This window comes from Lycorma delicatula, chromosome 8, assembly GCF_047948215.1.
Source record: "Lycorma delicatula isolate Av1 chromosome 8, ASM4794821v1, whole genome shotgun sequence".
NCBI classification, from domain to species: Eukaryota; Metazoa; Arthropoda; class Insecta; order Hemiptera; family Fulgoridae; genus Lycorma; species Lycorma delicatula.
Window position 1 is genome coordinate 18,213,074 of NC_134462.1, and position 20,189 is coordinate 18,233,262.

At 28.2% G+C, this 20,189-nt stretch overlaps 1 protein-coding gene across 4 annotated transcripts in view; it reads right to left on the reverse strand.

Annotated features, from left to right (window-relative positions):
• LOC142329226 (puratrophin-1-like) overlaps nt 1–20,189 on the reverse strand; it is a 1,606,956-nt gene that overhangs the window by 432,280 nt on the left and 1,154,487 nt on the right. For all 4 annotated transcript variants that reach the window (XM_075373630.1, XM_075373632.1, XM_075373631.1 and 1 more), the window contains 2 exons: nt 14,563–14,819; nt 12,669–12,807 (listed from right to left, as the gene is read on the reverse strand). In XM_075373630.1, the coding sequence (XP_075229745.1) occupies nt 12,669–12,807; nt 14,563–14,819 (396 nt within the window). The remainder of the gene's footprint in view (nt 1–12,668; nt 12,808–14,562; nt 14,820–20,189) is intronic.

Genomic DNA, 20,189 nt, shown 5'->3' on the forward strand with positions numbered 1-20,189 from the left:
TTTATGGTAATATTAAACGTTTAAAAAACTAAAAACCTTCAAAATCTCCTATTACTGTCTCCTCCACTCCTATTACTGCTACCATAGTATTTTGTTTTGGTCACTTGTACTACTAACTACGCCTAGGAAGACAAAAAAAATTTGGTAAAAAAAGTAGCATTAAATAAGAAAATATCTTTCCAGTTTTTGGGGAAGGAGAGAATTTGGGAGCAAATTTTATTTTAGGTAAGTTAATCATATATGCATATACTGGAATTATGTATTGCATATATAATTATGCAAGAATATCCCCTTCGATTGAAATTTCAAAAAGATTACTCTGAAAAACATATAAAATTACATTTCGTTTCATTTCAATGATTTGAATATTTACAAAACGGCTTGTATGTAGCACTGAAAGATAGAAATACTGGAATGGGAACTGTCTATGTCCAACGTGAGCGGAAAACGAACGTGAGACAGATAGATGTAGAGGTGTAGTTGTCATTGTCGCATGGTGCAGCGCATGCGCATTGTACCTAACGTACCGTCCCTTCAGAAAGTGATTCATAAACTTAATTGTAGTTAATATTAAGTGATAAAATCTCATAATTCTATTTAATTAATAGAAAAATTTCAATGCTTATGAATATTAAATAAATGTTCAGTTAATCATTTTATCATATAAATGTTTTTATAAAAACTTTCTAGAATAACTTTAATTATGAAAGATAACTTGCGATTTGTGATGAGAGAGAAATCGTCACAAACTTTTTGAGCGGACTGTTGACAAAGAGAGGTATACCTCTAAATCAGCTATGTTTGTTGGCACGGATTTCTAACGCAAGTGCACATTCCAGTATTTCTATATTTCAGTGGTATGTAGAATAAAGTTTTTTTCTAAAAAAGGGATTGGTTTACTATTTTGTCTAACAATTATGCGCGTGCGAGATACAAAAAGAGCGTATGTGTATGTATGTATGTAGAAAAAACGTATAAAGTCTAAATGAATTAGTGCAAAAGATATATTTTTCGTCAAAATGTGGCTAATTTACTGGTAAATTCTTGAAGAACGAATAGACATTGCAAAGATTTCAATCTTGTAAATTGTAACGCCCAGTCGTACTAAATTCATTCTTCAAGAGTCTTTAAAACAGGTTAGGTGTTCGTGCATAATCCTATAGTAACAGTAATGCGGACACAAATCGAGATAATGGACACAACTTGAAATAAACGAAGCCATTAAAGCAAAGTCCGTTTTACTACAGTTTTGTATGGAATCCAAAGATAACATGAAACTGAAACGCATGTTAGCAATTATTTATTAACAGACTTTAATTTATTAGTTCGGTATGAAAAATGAGGTTACTCACCTCCATATGAAAATTGTAGCACAATAAAATTTTTAGATGCGTTTTAACAGATTATCATAAATTAAAAACCAAAACAACATTTTTTTCTTTAACAGCAGGAATCATATAGCCATGATAATCACCAATCATATCCGATAATAAACGATTCCAATTATTACTATAAAAAAACTACGTTGTAAAATACGATACGTTCTCTGATAATTCGATTAATGTATGAGCATTAAATCTTAATCTGGGTAAATCTAACCTAGAAAATTTTTGTAAAAAAATTGAAAAAAATTTATGGAACTCCACTAAGCATTTTAATTTTTCGGAATTTTCCAGGCATTTCACGTAATATAGCCAGGGGAAAGTATGGTGATCGTTTCAGAAATAGGGTATTTGAAAATCTTTACGTTTTTAGCAACCAAATAATTTATCTAAATTAAAAGAAAACGTGTATGTGTATCCATAAGTATGGTATGTCGCACTACTTTTGATCTTATATCTCAGGATTGACCAACCAATTTTTTAAACAATTATTTTTACATAGAGATATGGATCATATTATTTTTTTGTTGAAAATTCGTTAAAGGGATGGCGGGAAATTGCGAAAAAATCAATTTCGTTTCATTTCGAGCAATTTTAAATTATTTTTCAAAAAATCAACCCCACTTTTATATGATTTTACTTTATCTTCCTTCGGTTTATATATTTTTAACAAACTTATAGGAATATAAAAAAATGTCGCAATTTTATAAAATTATAAACCCAGAAAGAACTTAAACGTTTTTAGAAAATTTTTACGTTCTTGTTTTGGCCTTTATTATTGTGGGGGGGAGGTGTTGGCCGGTAGATTTAGAGGAAACTTTATTAAAGCAAATTTGTTAAGCTTAACTCATACATGAATTTTTTCAGAGATTTTTTAACCTTTCCCCCCACTTGTAAATAATATATATTTTGTTTTTTTGGCTTTAACTCTTTTAATTATTATTACATCATTTTTATTTTATCACTTTAGGGCAATTAAAGTTTAAATAGCTAAGGCCCCTTTAATATAACCCCGGATCTAAAATAGGAAGAATTTTATTTTTTTTCATTATTTTTATAGAATAATTTTATCAAACATGGCCAGTTGGTATGATTATATAGTTAATAATTAAAAAACCAATTGACAAAATTTCTTATATATACGTTCAAGGGCTTTCAGAATAAAATTCCATCATCAGGAACTTAAAAACTGTATGTTATAATCTTAAAACTAAAACTTCGTCAAGTAAATTTGTTTATGTAACGTATATTAACAGCGATTGACATATGTTTAAAATTATGTCGACTTAATGTCCTGTCATTATGAATGTCTCCACCGTTATATAATTAAAATATATATCATTTTATTAGGTAAAATATTTATTAATACTCAAAACCGAGATAACAGTGGAGACATTCATAATGAAAGGACGTTAAGTCGACATAATTTTAAACATCTGACGACCACTGTTATATATATTATGTTACATAAATTTATATGATGAAATTTTAGTTTTATTAAGTTTATAACATACTTTATTGCTTGACGAAGTTTTGGTTTTAAGTTATAAAAAAATGTATGATGATGGAAGTTCCTGATGATGGAATTTTGTTCTGAAAGCGCTTGAACGTATATATAAAAGAATTGTTATAAGTGGATTTTTTAATTATTAATTCTTATAAAATTTATTATTTTTTTCAATGTTTTAATACAATGCTTTTTTCTTTTTTTCTTTAAGGATCCCGTCATTACAAAAAAACACTTTTTAATAAATTGTCTCCACAGAGTAAGGGAACACCCAAAATTCAAAAAATTGGAAATTTTGATACTTAATCTTATTTTGGTAATCATTGTAATCAACAAAAAACCTGTGATCCCAAAAGTTTTTGAAATGTATGTTTTCATTTGTATAATTTACAGACATCTGTATAATTATATATATCATTAGTATAATTATACTTTTATTACGGTATAACTTGTTATACCGAAAAAGTCTGACTTCTTAAGTCAGACTTAAGTATTTTTTCATTGAAAATTTTGAATCTTTTTCGAAATTGACATCTTAATATTGCATAATTATTAACATTTACAAACCCTATAGGAGGCGTAGGGTATTCGAAATAAAATTCAATTAATTAGTCCGGAAATGTTATGCAACCTTCTGTCGGAGGTTTTGTAATTATACATACGAGTACGAAGTGATAAGTACAAACTATGTAAAAAATCAAAAATTCAAAATAACGTAAGTTACCACTTTCCTTTTTTAGTTCTGTTCAAAATTCTACGTCGTTAATGCCTCATACATAAAATTATTTTTTATAAGAATCTTGTTGAGCCATCCCGAAGGTATTAATCAAAATTCAGATAAACTCACGTACATTAATATATCTTCAGAAAATTATATAAGAACTTTTGTATTTTTTGAATTAAAGGTTTCTTGATATATCGACATTTGGAAAAACTTCTATATCCATTATTTTTAACAGATCACTATGTTTTTTCTTCATAGATACGCTGCTGCAGCAACTGTAGAGTTAAATCTATGGAAGTAAAATGCGTATTTATCGTAAATACGTAAAAGAGTTTTAGATTTTTTGAACTTTAATTTTCAATACTGAATACCAACCGTTTCTAGTATTACAGAAAACGTGACAATTTTTACTTCCTTTTACAAACTAAAGAAAAATTATTATCCGAAAAATTTCTGTTTACAGATTTCAACGGAAATATCCAGTCTGACCATACCAGAATCCATTTTGACTAGTTCGGCGTGACGTCTGTACATACGTACGTATCTATCTCGCATAACTCAAAAACGATTTAGCCGTGGGATGTTGAATTTTTGATTTAGGACTGTCGTAACATCTACTTGTGCATCTCTCCTTTTGATTGCAATCGACTGACCCAAAAGTGTCCAAAAAAAAAAAAAAAACAATCCAATAATTTGGATTTTTTTACTTTTTCTTAACTGTAGTAATAAGCCCTATTGAGATATTTGAGATTTTTTTCAACGATATATTATAAGTAATACTTATTTTCATTGGTTCCAGAATTATAGCCAAATAAAACTTTAATTCATGAAATATTTGGATCTCACAAGGGAAAGGCACATCGGTTTTTTTTTCTTTTTTTGTAATTTAAATATATATTGATTTATTAATAATTATTAAACTCTGATTCTAAAAAAAAAATATTACTATAAATAATAATTTAATAATAAAAATAAAAATAAAATATAAAAAAATATCAGAAGTTATTAATGAACTAACGTTTTATGTACTTTGTGTATGTGCAATTTAATAAGCGTACAAAGGAAGTCATGTGATGTCCACATCAGATTTTTTAAAACCATAAGTGACACTCCTTTCATTATACCCGACATAAGAATTTAGCTTTTTTTCCATTTTCTGATACTTTACCTGTTTTTTAAGTTATGGAAGTTATTGAAAATGAACCTGAGGTAGCTATCAATCGAGGACCAAGATTTTGTAACAAAAAAGTTTTTTTTTCAATACTGACGAATACCAAAAATTATTCAACACATGACCAAACGTCCGTATAACTTGCCGGATGACTTTGCCATGTTTTTATATATATAATGTGAAAATTCATCATACAAAAAATTGAATTAATCAAAGATAATCATAAAATTTTGAAAACTTTATATGGTATCTGAAATAAAATTCTGTCAGTTAGCCGGGAAAGTTAAACATTTTTTTGACGAATTTTTTTGTTGTATTTATCCGCGATAGAACGTATACCATATTCATATTTAAATAATATTATGTACCTTGTAACATTTTTTCACTTATTCGTTTGGTATTTAAAATCTTTAGATATTTAAGATCGTAATAAAAAAAAAAAAAATATCTGTTCCTAAATAAGTTAAAAGCAAGATTATTTTTTACATGATAAAATATTCTTTTCAAAAAGTAAGAAAATGAAATATAATACAAAAAAAAAAACAAAAAACAAAATGCTACAAATATAAATAAAAGAAGAAAGAGATTCATTTCAATTTAAAGATAACATTTGTTTGTCTAACCTGTAAACCGGTAACGCATTATAGTTCAGTATAATAAGAGTAACGCAATCTCACCTTTGCGGTTTTTACCGCAAGTGAATATTTCACCACACGCAAATATGCATATTGCAAATGTGTATTGTATGTTTCATCTTTAAGCTTATCTTTTTGCGGTTTAACTGTAACTGTTGTTTTACTAGTCTAAATGTATTCAGTGTGAACTCTAGTATACATTATTCGACCTTACAACCATTATAAAAATAATAATAATAATAATATAAAATTTATTATATGTATATAAATTTCTGTACATAATTGATTAAAATAAATTTATTTCAAAATAATATTCAAATGTCATTTCATTTGTGAAAGTAAATTAAATTCAATTAAGCTGATGCTCTAAACTAATATATAAATATGTATATAGATGCGGCGCGCGCGTGCGCGCACACACACACACAAACGGTGTAAATATAAGATAATATTAATATAGTTTGAGGATAGTTTTTCGAAAGGAAAATTGTTAACTGTAAAAGGAAAACGGAAAATAAGAATGGAAATAAAAGCAATAAATACTTCCTTTAAAAAAAAAAAGTTAATAGATGTCGTTAGAAGAAAAACAACATTTTTTAATTATCTTAATTGAGTTTAAATTTTAAAGGGTAAAAACTTAAAAAATTAAAGTGAACACAAATATAAAATAAAGTAGTTGATAATTCAGGAAGAAGGATACACAATTATTAACCTAGCCAGAACTGAAAGTACTGACGAATAGCAAAAATTATTCAAACACATGACCAAAACGTCCGTATAACTTGCCGGATGACTGTGCCATGTTATATATATATATATATATATATATAAAAATTCATCATACAAAAATTTTATTAATTAAAGATAATCATCAATCTTTACAGCGTAAAATTTATAAAAGAATCACTTGCGTGAGTTTTTTTCTAATTTTTTTGTATTGGCATGAGAATATAGAAAATTATGTTTTTCAGAAGATTTTCGAAAAAGTAAAATTTAGATAGTTATAAAAAATAATTTAGGAGAAAAGAAATTTTATATTTCAACATTTTTTTGTCTAAACCTTATTTATTACTCTACTGAGTATCAGTTCGATAATAAGTGGAGTTTTAAAACCGCCGATGCAGTTTATTTTTGAAAAAGACAAGATTCCAGGAGCTGACAGGCATTTTACGATATTTGGTACCGTTGAATAGTCAGGGTAACAAAAATTTGATTATAATAATTCAAAACCGAAATGAAGAAACGGAGAGGACATGATGGAAGTAGATTTGAAATTATTTTATGAATAAAAATTCTTGCGCAGTTCTTTGTTAAGAAGACAGACTTTTCATTATTTTATATTGTTTCCTTTTGAAAATTATTATCCCATTCTGATCTAAAAGTTTTACAAAAAAAAATCTTTGATCCATAAGGAATAATTACACCTCAAAAACCCACTACTAAAAAAAATGTTAACTCAAGAGTAGAGATACTGGATATAAAGAAACGTCAACGTTCTAACTTATTTCCCTGTTTCACCTCCGGGAATTACCGTCAGGTATTACTTCAGAGGATGAATGAAGATGATATGTATGAGTGTAAATGAAGTATAGGCCGGCCTCCGAGGCACGAGTGGTAGTGTCTAGGCCTTTCAGCCTGAGGTCAGGCATGGCATTTTCACACACGTTACAAATCATTCATCTCATCTTCTAAAGCAATACATAACGGTGGTCCCACAGGTTAAAAAAAAAGAAAAAAAGTGTAGTCTTATACAGTTTCAGGTTGACCAATTCTGAGATGTGTGGTTAATTGAATCCTACCCACCAAAGAACACCAGTATTCACGATCTAGTATTCAAATACGTATAAACGTAACTGCCTTTACTAGGATTTGAACGTTGGAACTCTCGACTTCAAAATAAACTGATTTGCGAAGACGCATTCACGACTAGACCAACCTGGTGGGTGTCAGCAGTCTAACTGGCATCACATCATAATGAACCACGCTTCTAACTTGTCCCTTCAAATTTTTTCGACATTAAATTGAACAACTCAACCAATCTTCATGAAATTTTCAGATGCGGAACTTCAATATACACTACTGAAGCACATCTAAATTTCAATTAATTGATCACGTAATTTTGGAAATTTTTGAACTACAAAACTTTGTGCATAAGCCTAAAAATAATTGTATATGTTACCGTGGAAGGCTGCTATTTGGCAAATTGCAAATGTTGATTTCTTCGATGAATGTCAACATATACCAAATATGTCGGTGAAAGACCAAAATATTTGCTTATTCGGATCTACACCGGAATATGTCGAAAAAAACAGAAACTCTGGTGAGGGTCGAGATGTTAACTAGAAAAAAAAAATCACCCGATACCAATCTCTAAGGTAAATAAATTACGAGAAACCCTGGTAATAAAAGAATGTTTAAATTTAGGCCAAACATAACTTACGCTCGCTAACCTCGTCTAATTACGTTAAAGATAAAAATTATATATGTTATTCTCAAACACTGGAGGCGATAATCAAAGAAATCTCATTTTAATCTTCTCCCATCATTCAACCGAAAATAACAGAACAAAATTGGCAGTGAAAATTGTCAAACGCCAGTTCTCTCGTTAAAATTTTTAATTGAATATACATCCTGCTGCAACTATTAAAATACTAACATTTTTTGTCTTATTATGTAGGCTTATCAAATATTTAATAAACCATGAATATAATTTTATTAAATTATTAAAATATCAATAAATAAAATAAACATGTAAATCGTTCTCATCATAAATACGTTTACTCATGTAAACATATCCGGAATTGTATTTATTATTGACTACCCCTGTATAAAAAGAATATTCATCCATTATATAAAAAGAAAAATAAGGAAGAACCCGTTATATTGTGATAAATATGTTATCAGGTTAATCAAATTGCAACTACATAATGAATTGCAATCTAACTGTATTTAAATGGACGAACTATTATCATTCCATGAATATTCATTTTTATTATAAAAATAATTTCAAATGTATATTCATTATTAATAGTCCCCATAATTATTTCGATTACTATTTTTTATAGTTTATGTTGCACTGAAGATTTCAACGATACCAAATTTATCGCAAAACGACCATTAAATCGTGGAATGCGCTTTTTTACTTCCGCTTCGTACAAGTATTGTAATCGCGAAAAACATTCCTGAATCAATTTTGGCCAGTTTCGGCGTGACGTCTGTACGTACGTACGTACATATACATACATACATACATACGTACGTACGTACGTACAGACGTATGTATGTACGTTACGTATGTATGTATCTAGTACAACTCAAAAACGATCAGCTATAGGATGTTGAAATTTTGGATTTACGAATGCTGTAACATCTAGTTGTGCATTTTCCCTTTTGATTACAACCGACTGGACCAAAAGTGTCCAAAAAAAATTCAATTCCAAACACGATTTGGATTCTGACTTTTTCTTAACTGCAGTAATAAGCCCTCATTGACAGTTTTTCAACGCTATGTCATAAGTGGTACTTGTTTTTGTTGATTCCTGATTTATACCCAAATAAAATTTTTAATTAATGGAATATTTGGATCTTACAAGGGGAAGGCACATCGGTTAGAATCAGACTTCATTTCCTTTTTTTTTTGAATTTAAAAATATTGATTTATTAATAATTATTATTAACCTCTGATTGTAAAAGAAATTAGAATAAATAATAATTCAATAATAAAAATAAAAAATATGAAAAAATCAGTAGTTATTAGTGAAATAAAATTTTATGTACTTTTCACTTAAAAGAAATAAAAATGCGTATAAGCAATTTAATAGGCGTACAAGCAAGTCATGTGGTGTCCAGGTCAGATTTTTTGCAGAAAATATCATGGAAATTTGAAAAATTGTTTTATGAATTGAAATTTTAGATTAGCAATCACATTTTTTCGCTGTTACTTTTTATAGCTGTTTAAACTTTCCTTTTCTGAACATCTAAAAAGTTTTTATTTCTGTATTTTCAGGCCAATAAAAATAAGAAGATAAGCATATTTATACATTATACGTAAAAGGATTGATGATTATATTGGTGTAATTAATTTTTCTTTACATTATTTTTTATAACACAATAATACACCAAATTAACCCATCATGTTAAATGGTGGTTAGTATAGTTAATAAATATTTAATAAATGGGGAGTTCAATTTATATTATTTAAAATTTAAAGACATATAGAAATTGTTTAAAAAAAATTTCTTTCATTAATAAATAAAATAAATATAACAATTCTAACAAAATAAATACAAAACAAGTTTAGTTTTTTTTTTTTTTATAAAAACAAAATAGATCTAAATAGTGGATTAATATAGAAAAATAAATATCTCACCATTCTAAGAAACTTACGAATCTAGATACGTAATACAAAATTTATGTACATCATTAACTATTAAGAAACAACGGCGTATAGAAACAGTTTACCATACATTACCTTGGACCATAAAATTATATGAGAGGTTTGACCTTATGCTATGATTAAAATACGTAAAATTTAACACAAATTTGTACAAAAGTAATATAAAATAAAGCACTGTAAACGTAGAATAAAAAAATAATTCTAATAAATACTATGTAAGCAAGCTAATATAACACGCTGAGTAAACTTGTAGACATAATTAAGCCATGCGGAATTATCATTGTGCATAATTATGAAGATACAAGGGTTTAATTTATTTATGTACATGACAATTTTGGACTTTAGTTTTTCATCCATCCTGCGAATTTCTGTTCGGGTGTCTTGTACCGTCCTTTATGTAGTACAAAGTAGATATTGTAATTAATTTTAATTAAAATATACAATCATTCCTTTATATTCACTTATAACATATCAGTTATTTGAATTACAAATTAATTTATGGCATGAAATAATAGGGTTTTCAAAATGTATTATTTAAATTTTTTTTAAATTGTAAAAGATTAAAAAGAATACGAAGATATATTATACGTATATGTATAGAGTATTCATAAAGTATGACGCGACGACCTTTGAAAAAAACTTTTCAACAGTTAAAAATAGTAAAATAAAATTTAGTATATCTTTTCTTCCTTAAAACTATATATTTTTTGGTTCAAGACATTCCAAGTATCCAGGGAACCACATGAAGGGAGCGACTCAAAATTAAAGTGATTTAAACAGAAAGGGTAGGATTGTTACACACTATTTTAAAGGACTTTTTTTTTAATAAAGTTTGAAGGTATAGAAAAGCGATTGATTTAGACAGGTATTAAAAGATATAATAAATACAAATTAAATTTTTGAAAAGGCTCAAGCTTTATTTTGGATTATGATACAAAATATTTAAAAAGATAATAATAATGATAATACTTGCGTATCTACGTATTCCTATTTATTTGGATTACGTACTCTTAACTGAAAAAATGTAAGATAATTTCATAAGTTAATATTTTGCGATTAGGGTATTTAAATAACAAATTTATATAATAATATAACATCATAATTATATATATATGTACATTTTTTTTTTGAGGGAAGAGGATTTCATGATTATTTTACTACATAAGTTTGAATCTTATGCAATGGAATATGGAATTGAAATTTTTTTGCTTATTAAAACCTGAAATACCTGATCGTATTCAAACCCGGCACACTCGGATAAGATACTAACCCTTCGATACAATGTCGGGAATCATTCAATACTTGTTCAGATGATAACTTTAGGAAATTAGCAAAAACTAACTGAACAATCAATTATAAAAAACTTTCTAACGCTTTTACTTGGCACCAATTTTAAATCAAACGAAATTAAACGATAATAAGAAAAAAACGTTTATTATTATAATAAATAATAATAACAATAATAATAATAAAACAATAAGAAATAATCTTTACTTTTTAGCATATTTATTTTTAAGTCTTTTTACGTTTAAAATAGAAAAACTTAAACAGCATAAAAAAATACCCAAACGACGTAATATGAAAGGCGGTAATCCATCGTCACGTTAAAAATAAGAAATGGAAAACTAGTTAAAAATTAGTAACCGGTGTGAGAAAAGGCGCTCTGGAATGCGTTATAGTTATTACTATAAATTACTTAAATCTGGCTTCTGCTGATAATTTTTTTAATAGAAAAAAATAATGAAAAGTTTTATATCTAGTTACCACCATCTCTAAACCGAGATCTTTCGGTTTATTTCGAATTATAATCAGGAGATAAAAATAAAATACTAAGTCAAAAATTAAAATATTACAGTCATGACAGTTTGAATGTCAAAAGTATACTCCAGATTAAGTAACCGAAAGATCTCGAGAAAACACATCATTTTTGGTGGTAAGGTGAATATAACATTTCTCTATTACTACTTTACCTCAAGTTTTTCTCAATATTTTTTCTGTTTTCATATTTTTCGGTTAAAATACACTGAATATTAGAATGACTTTTCACGATATATATTATTAAAATAATACATATAATAAACAATTTTTTAATAATTGCATTGATCAAATAAAAATATTACAGATAATGGAAATTTCGTTTTTTATAAAACTTCTACTTAGTTTATTTGGGAAAACTTACTACGGACCTTCTTCCAGAGGAACATTCGTAGTAAGTAAAAAAAATAGCTTTGCAATACACACATCTAGCCGAGGTCTCAACTTAAATACACTAGTAAAAATATTTGGAAAACGTACAGTTTGAACTGACAACTTCTTCGTTATCTCAAATAATATCTATTATCTTTATTAACTAATAAAAATTTAAAATTTAAAAATAAATTTCAAAACTAACTAACAAAAAGTACATATAATTCCTTATAAAATATTCACTTTATTATTACGATACTAATAATAATAGATTAATAGCAATTAATCTCAAATTATTTTCATGTAATAATACAAATTTGGTAACCTTTTTGTATTTCATTATAATACATGAATATAATATAACTCTGGTGCTTACCTGTACGGGAGGTTAAATATTTGTTAATACCTGTTCTTACAGATACTCGTATTTCATTTTTATTCAATACTTTATACTAACTCTACCGTATCAAAATACAAATATCTTAGCTAATGCTGGTGAGGGGATTTCCTTGTTGAACTCTGAAGTACCATTCGGGCTAATTTAGAAAACGAGAACGGATATCAAAATTGTAAACTAAAATAATACATTAAATATAATACACCTTTATATAATTTAGAGTATTATAAAATAATTAAATTAGGGAATAATTAAAAATGAAAGCGTACCTGTGACGTTTCATCTTCTAAAGCTCTTATTCGTGCTAATTCTTTCAGACGCTCCCTTCTCTTTTCGCTAAGCGCTTCTAAACGTTGTGCAGCTCTATCCACTTCACTATACAAGCGTTCTGCACGTTCTGCCCACAATCTGAAATTTAATATTAAATAAAAAATATTTATATTAATATAATATAAAAAATATACGGTTTGTAATATAAAACCATATATTTGGTGCTTCCATCTGAGGTAAAAGAGGCACATATCAAAGTTGTTTTCTCTGAGAGTTATGATGTTAGACACAGCGATCTCTGTGATGAACAAAATTAAGGTATCACTTGTAGAGCTGAATATCACCTACATTTTGGTTAGCATGACATTTTGATATTCAACCGTATATTTTGGTAAGTGAAGAAGGCAGGCCAAAGGGGAACCACTTCATGCCTCAGTTTTCTGAGGCAGTCAGTAAGCTAGGCAATGGATGCTTTTTTTTTTATTCTTATAATTTTTAGAGATGATTATGTCATTATTGATTATTTAGAGTGCTTTGTTTTATATATATATATATATAAAATAAACTCCCCATGAGAGAGTGGGTAGTAGAATACTTTCTAGATATTTTTTTCAGTCTGTCGTTAAGAAGTGACTGAAAACATTGACACATTTTAAAGTAATCCAGAAGAATAATTAAACTTTGGTGGTTAGTATCGTCTCTTGGCTACGTTGTAGTGTTAAGATATTTGGGGCTGTATGACTAATGGACTTAATAGTTGATATCAAATAAAAAAAAATTATATCTCATCAATAAAGGATATTAAAGAAACGAACGCTTTCGGTTACTCACACTACTTTCAAGAGTATAATCAGTTTAAATTTTTCATTATTTATTTTTTCATTTATGATAAATGTTATGTGTATATATATGTATATATGTTATGTGTTTCGTTTTATTTTTGTATTTTCTTTTTTTCTGAGTGTTTTTCTCTTCGTTTCTCGTATCAATTTCGTTCCTCCTTTTTTTGAGAGGAGATATGTTTTTACATTTTTAAAATATTCTGTGATAATTTTTTTTCTTTTAAAATTTTTCTGCAAAGCATTTTCGTTACAATTTTGTATTTTCGAAGTGGTCGAATATTTTCTTTGTAGGAGGTCTTATTATTATTATTATTTTGTATTACTTAAAATACCTGATTACGTCTACATTTAACATAACTTGTAATTTTCAGGAGCACTTAAATATAAACACTCTCCAAATACTGTTCTTTAGAGATTGTTATTTGATTCTGTTTTTATTCTGTTTTAAAAAAACTCCATCACTTCAATTCTTCCACATATAAAAAATTGCCGAGCTTTTTAAACAGTTTCCCCGCAAAAGAAAAAAAAAGAAAAATATTAGTTCAATGGGGTGAAATTTTCAGAATGAAATTTTCGTTTGTATGTGTACTGCTTTTAAACGTTTCTTACTCTGAAACACGGCTTGTATATTAGCAAAAATGAGTGATTTTGAGATTATTTCTAACATACTGTGTATTTACCAATAGCTAATGTATCAAATTATTGCAGACAATACCTAATTAAATTAATACTATACAAAAAACACGAGCGGACAGAGCACATATGTATAAAGATATTTCAAACTTTTTTCATAATAATTGATAGCAAAAAAAATACACATAACACTAGTAATGATAAAAATATCATGTAATAAATTACATTACAGTAACTGATTTATCAGTTACGTATTTAGGAGCTGATAAATCTTTCTGTTGTATATAAAAAAATCTAACGGTATATTTAATAATAAAAACAAATCCTTTGCTAAATAAAACCCCTTAAGGATATCATATAAGTATATTGTAATATTAAATAATTATTTATCAAACACGTAAATAAATTAAATTCTAACCTGACATCTTCGCTGTGGGGTAACCATTGTGCTCTATCTTGAAGTTGCTTTAAAGTGATGGGAGCGTCTCGCCGTAGGCTTTGAAGTTCAGGATCAGCAAGGAGGCGGGCAGTGGCACGATGCTGAAGGTGAGCTTGCCTTCTCGTTGATGACATGGTCGTATTATTTGAATGTTCTTCTTGCGCGCGAACATCTCCCATTAGTGATACTAGACGACGTCCACACCACTGGCAACGTGAACTTAAAGCTTCGGCCTCCTAAAAAAATATAAATTATCGAAGGCTTTTAACTAAAAATTGATAAATAGGTAACAATTATGGTAATTATATACCGGAACTTTACCTTAATAGAAACAGCAGGAAAATGGAACAAATTATATTTATTCATGATTTCAAGTTTCATTTATCTTAATACAGAAAGTTGAAAACTAAAAATATTCTTTTCAAGCATCCCAACACTGTATATACATGAACCTCTTCCTAATCTCTCATACATCGTATAAAAATGGGTTTCCTATTTTTTTTCTGTAAAAGACTGTACTGGTATTTAAAAAATTGAATTAATCGAATAAAATATCAAATGTCTATGTTTTTATTATGTTTAAACTTATGTTTTTCTTATGTTTGTCTTTGTTTAAATTTAATTTTAAAAATATATTATATTACAAATTAAAGATTCTAATATAATTTTAATGGTAGAAAAAATCAACATAAACATTTAATAATAAACCTAAGCAATACCAGAGAAAGGTTTACGAATCGGTTAAATTATATATTCACCGACGTACAAAAATGTCATACACCACGTAAAGTAACGAAATTGTTAACACTTTTTTTTAAGTATAGCAGTTCATCGTAATAATGCTTATATTTAAAAAGATAATATCTATTTTATCTAATAGCGGAAGTAGCGAGAAGCAAATGTGGCAAATGTTGCACAACATAACTTAGGAGAAAAATTATAAATAGGAATTTTTCCTGTTTAGCCTCCGGGAATTACAGTCAGGTATTACTTCAGAGGATGGTATGAGTGTAAATGAAGTGTAGTCTTATATAGTCTCAGTTCGACCATTCGTTAGATGTGTGGTTAATTGAAATCCAACCACCAAAGAACACCGGTATCCACGATCTAGCATTCAAATTCGTATAAAAGTAACTGCCTTTACTAGGACTTTACTAGAAGACTACAGTCTTCTTTATTGCGTCTATAAATAAGATTTACCTTTAATTAAAATACGCGACCTGAAAGTTTGTCCCTCGCCAACTGCTGTGTTTAGGGTACTAGTCATTGTATTGTACTAGTCTCTTGTTTTTTTTATATTAAAATGTCATGTTATTAGTAATCGAATGATGTCATCTGGTTAGGTAGTACAACAAACCCCGCTCGATCATCCCACCTTAGTCAGCTGATAGTTCGGTTGACAAAGCTCCTATCTTTGTCTTTCAGATTAGTGTACATCCTGTTTTCGTTTCGCATACTGTCAACTAATTTTGTAATTTAATTTTACTTTTGAAATTCCATTGTTCACTTATTTAATCTTACAAAGAATGTTATTAAATGTTAGTAAAATTTTGAGATGTGACTCTTGGTCATTGATGATCAATGTTCTTTTTCTTCTTCTACCATCACGGATTAGGCAGTACAGCCTGTTTCGGCATCCGTATCTTCTTTAGCTTTCCAATATTTTTTTCTTCCCCTGGATTTATACTTTATGTTTAAACCGGCAAACGTTCTTCTGACATCCTACCAAGATGTAAATTCTACAAGTCTATATTCGTTAATTCTTTCAATCAAGAGAAATATCTGCCACCCAAATATCCTCGTTTTTTAATCTAGCAAATCGAGTGCACCCCTTTTACGATCGGAGGAATTTCATTTCCAAGGTCTGTATAGCATATTTACCTTTATTTTTATTCATCAAAATCATAGTACATCAAAATAGAAACAGTCAGTTTTATAGAACTTCAATTTGATGTCTTGCTTCGTATTGTTTCGCAGCGTCCGATGAATCGTTCTACAAATTAAATTAAATTTCGCAATTTTACTCTTAATATCCAGATCATCTTTATAGGAAACATCAAATCCCCAGTAATTAAATCGACTATGGTCTTCAACTATTTTATTATTTATTTTAATTTAAATTTTTACTGGGTATTTCCCTTGAAAAAACTTAGTTTCAGCAGCAGATATCGTCAAATTATTCTAACATCGTTATAAGTGTACATTTTTTCTGTAAACTGTTTTTCATATTAGAAATAAAACTAAATCATCCTCAAAGTATTCGGCTTAGGAAAGAGGTACATTCTTTCCTTAATTTAATTCCTCCATTTACGAAAAAATTCATCTATATAAATATTAAATAATGTAGGTGATAAAGAACAACCCTCTATCATACCCTCTTATTCGTCTTGATATGTTTTAGCAATTTACTTTTCACACTATTTCTTAAAATGGTACTTTTATAACATTTAATGAAATTAATCAAATGAAATAGACATATTCCCCATGCCCTTTCATAAAAAAGAATCTTCCCCATCTTTCTCATAAAAAAGAATGATGCGTGGGTTTTGTTAGTTTGTTTATTGTATCCACTCACATTTTTATTTTAGCTGCTACTAGCGCATAGCGAACCAATGATGGTGCGCCGGGAGGATGCGCACAGCTCACGAACGATTTATATAAAATTATATTTGGTTTTGAGGATTAAAAATGGAAAAAGTTAGGATAAGAGATGTATTAAAAAAACACAACTTAAGATACAGCTAAAAATGTTCAAGATTTTGAAGTATTTCCTTGTAAAAGTTTTTGTTGTAAGTAAGATAAATTCCTGAACGTTATTTAGTTACAATTGACAAAAAAATTTAACAAAATCATATGTAACTAAACATAAAAAAAACCCGCAAAAATGCTTTTTACCTAGTTATAGCAAAATTAAGTGGGATTAATTGACCACTATATTCATAAGTCGTCATATAATATTATTTTATAAAAATCAATAAATTCAGTCTGAAGATAGATATCCAATATCAATAAAAGCGAAAACAGACGAAAAAAACCAATATTAGCCTTGATATACTCCACCCCTGAACAATACTGCCTAAATATGTTATCAGTGACATAATAATGTATTGACGTACATAATCAAATGATATGCAAAATTTGATCTGATTAAAGTATTATATATATATATATATATATATATATATATATACACACACACACACACACACTATATTCAATGTAACTATATAGCTGGGAATTTAAAATAAAAAATTAAAGAAATGTTATTTTTCAGAATAAGCAATTATTTTATTTTAAGCAATTTTTCAGAATTGTTTAAAAATTCTGAAAAATAACATTCTTACATTATCAAGTAAAAGAATGGCGTCAAGGATCACGATGGATTATAATCTTGTAGAAAATATAACAGATAACTTAATGAGAGATGTATATATACGTACAGTATTTGTTACACAATAAAGCATACCTGGGGGTTTTATTTTTTAATCTCTTGAGTGACTGAATAATTAAATAGTTTAATAAATTAATTAATATAGTTACATTAGTATGAAGTAAAAATAATTCAATGTAATTAATTATATATAGATTTATTGTTTTTTATAGGTATAAGAATATAAGCATGAAATTTTATGAGTTTAATAAGCAATTCATTGTTTCAAAATGTAGGAAGATGATTAGGTGGTAGTAGTAGTAAGTAAGGAAAATTGTAAGTTATAACAAATTGTAACTAATCATTATTGTTATTATTTAACAAGGAACAACCGTATAAAAACAAACAAACAACGCACGAAATAGCAGGTAGGGAAATTATATTTAAAAACCCGTGTCGAACTCATAAACAAGGCGAAAGATTCGCCAAAACTTATTACCTTGAAGAAAACTGTACTTGTTTTATTCCTTGTAAACAAAATAAATAACGGCTATAACAGATTATAAACCATCATTTACTAAAACCACATTTCGGTACTTAGTATTTTAAACGTTAAATGATTGTTTGTTATTATATAACTTACCATATCTCATATAAAACCCTTTAATCTATCCTTATGTAATATAATAATAATAATAATAATAGCAATAATTATGTTATAATTTAAAAACGGTATGTATTTTAAGTGGTTTGCGTTAAGTGCTTGCTGAATTATTCTACCTATTAATTCTTATACAGAGTGAACAACATAAAACCAAACCATAACATAACCGCTGCAGAATCGGTAGGTTATGTTGGAATGAAATTTTATGAATGATACGGATAAATTAAATCAGAAAAATATAAAACGTAATTCAAATGTTGCATTTATTTACCTTATCGTTACAAAAGATGTTCAAAATTACCACCCTAGGCATCGATGCACTTTTGTGCTCGACTGATCATATAGAGAGTCGTCTGACGCAAAACGTTGTTGTCAATTGCGTTGATTTGAATGTTCAACTTCAGTTCATCAATATCGTGTGGATTAGATGCATAAGCTCTCTCCTTCAAGTAGCCTCAAAGAAAAAATCGCAAGCAGACAACTCTGGGGACGTGTGGCTGGTGACAGCTCATTCATTTATCAAAGCTGCATGAATACTATTCAGTGAAACGTTTGATGTGCAACACGTTGATCGGTCTTTTTGGAAGAAGTTGCATATTCTTTTTCATTATCAGTTAACTGCGCATAGAATTCTTTGAAAAATAGTATTTCTGGAATGGTAGTAATTCTCCTTTCAATATCGGCAGTGACCTGTGAAATCCTAACGGAAGGTTGCCTATTACACGTTTTGCATTTGAAACCGAACCTGTTGTACGACATTTTTGACCTAAATTGTGTATACTACTCTTCAATGGCAGACAGGCATTCAGAAATTTTTCTACGAATAATTGACGTGATTCTTCAAACACCCAGAACAAATATGGGCCTCAACAATAGATATTCTCTCCTGGACTGAATAAGGCATTCATAAAAACATAACTGCACTCACAATACTACACTGCAACAAAATGTATACTGCAGTAACATGCAACCACTTAGCAATATATACCCATTAGTCGCGATAGTTGGGTGAGAGTCTTTCATAAATAGTGTTGGGTAGCGGTTACGTTAGGGGTTCGTTTTTATGTTGCTCTCTGTATATTGCATTTCAGAAGAAAGAATCCTGGTAAAAACTTTTAAAAATTTTTATACAAAAGATGTTTTACTTTTTCTGGCTGTAGATTTATTGCTACTGCAGCAACATGGCGAAAGGTGAAGTACAGCAATTGGAAAATAAAAAACAATGTTTCAAGATCTCCTTAACTACAAAAAACGAAAACAAGTAAAAAGTAAAACGTTCAGAAGAATGTATATACTTGGGTAAGTACGTGTATTGAAGTATATTTTGGTTAATATCTCTCCGGACTGGTACGAATGAAAATTATCTTTATGAACGAAACTGGATGAAAATATTCTACATGTTTATTTCTTAACAAAAAGAATTCATATCTTTTATATAGAGATAAAAAAAAAATTATATATTTTTCAAGGAATTTAAAGAAAACAATTTTAAAAATAACTTTTTTTTTAAATGTCAAATATAATTGTACCTAAATTAAAAAATAACAGAAAAAATATTAAGCTTACAAAAAA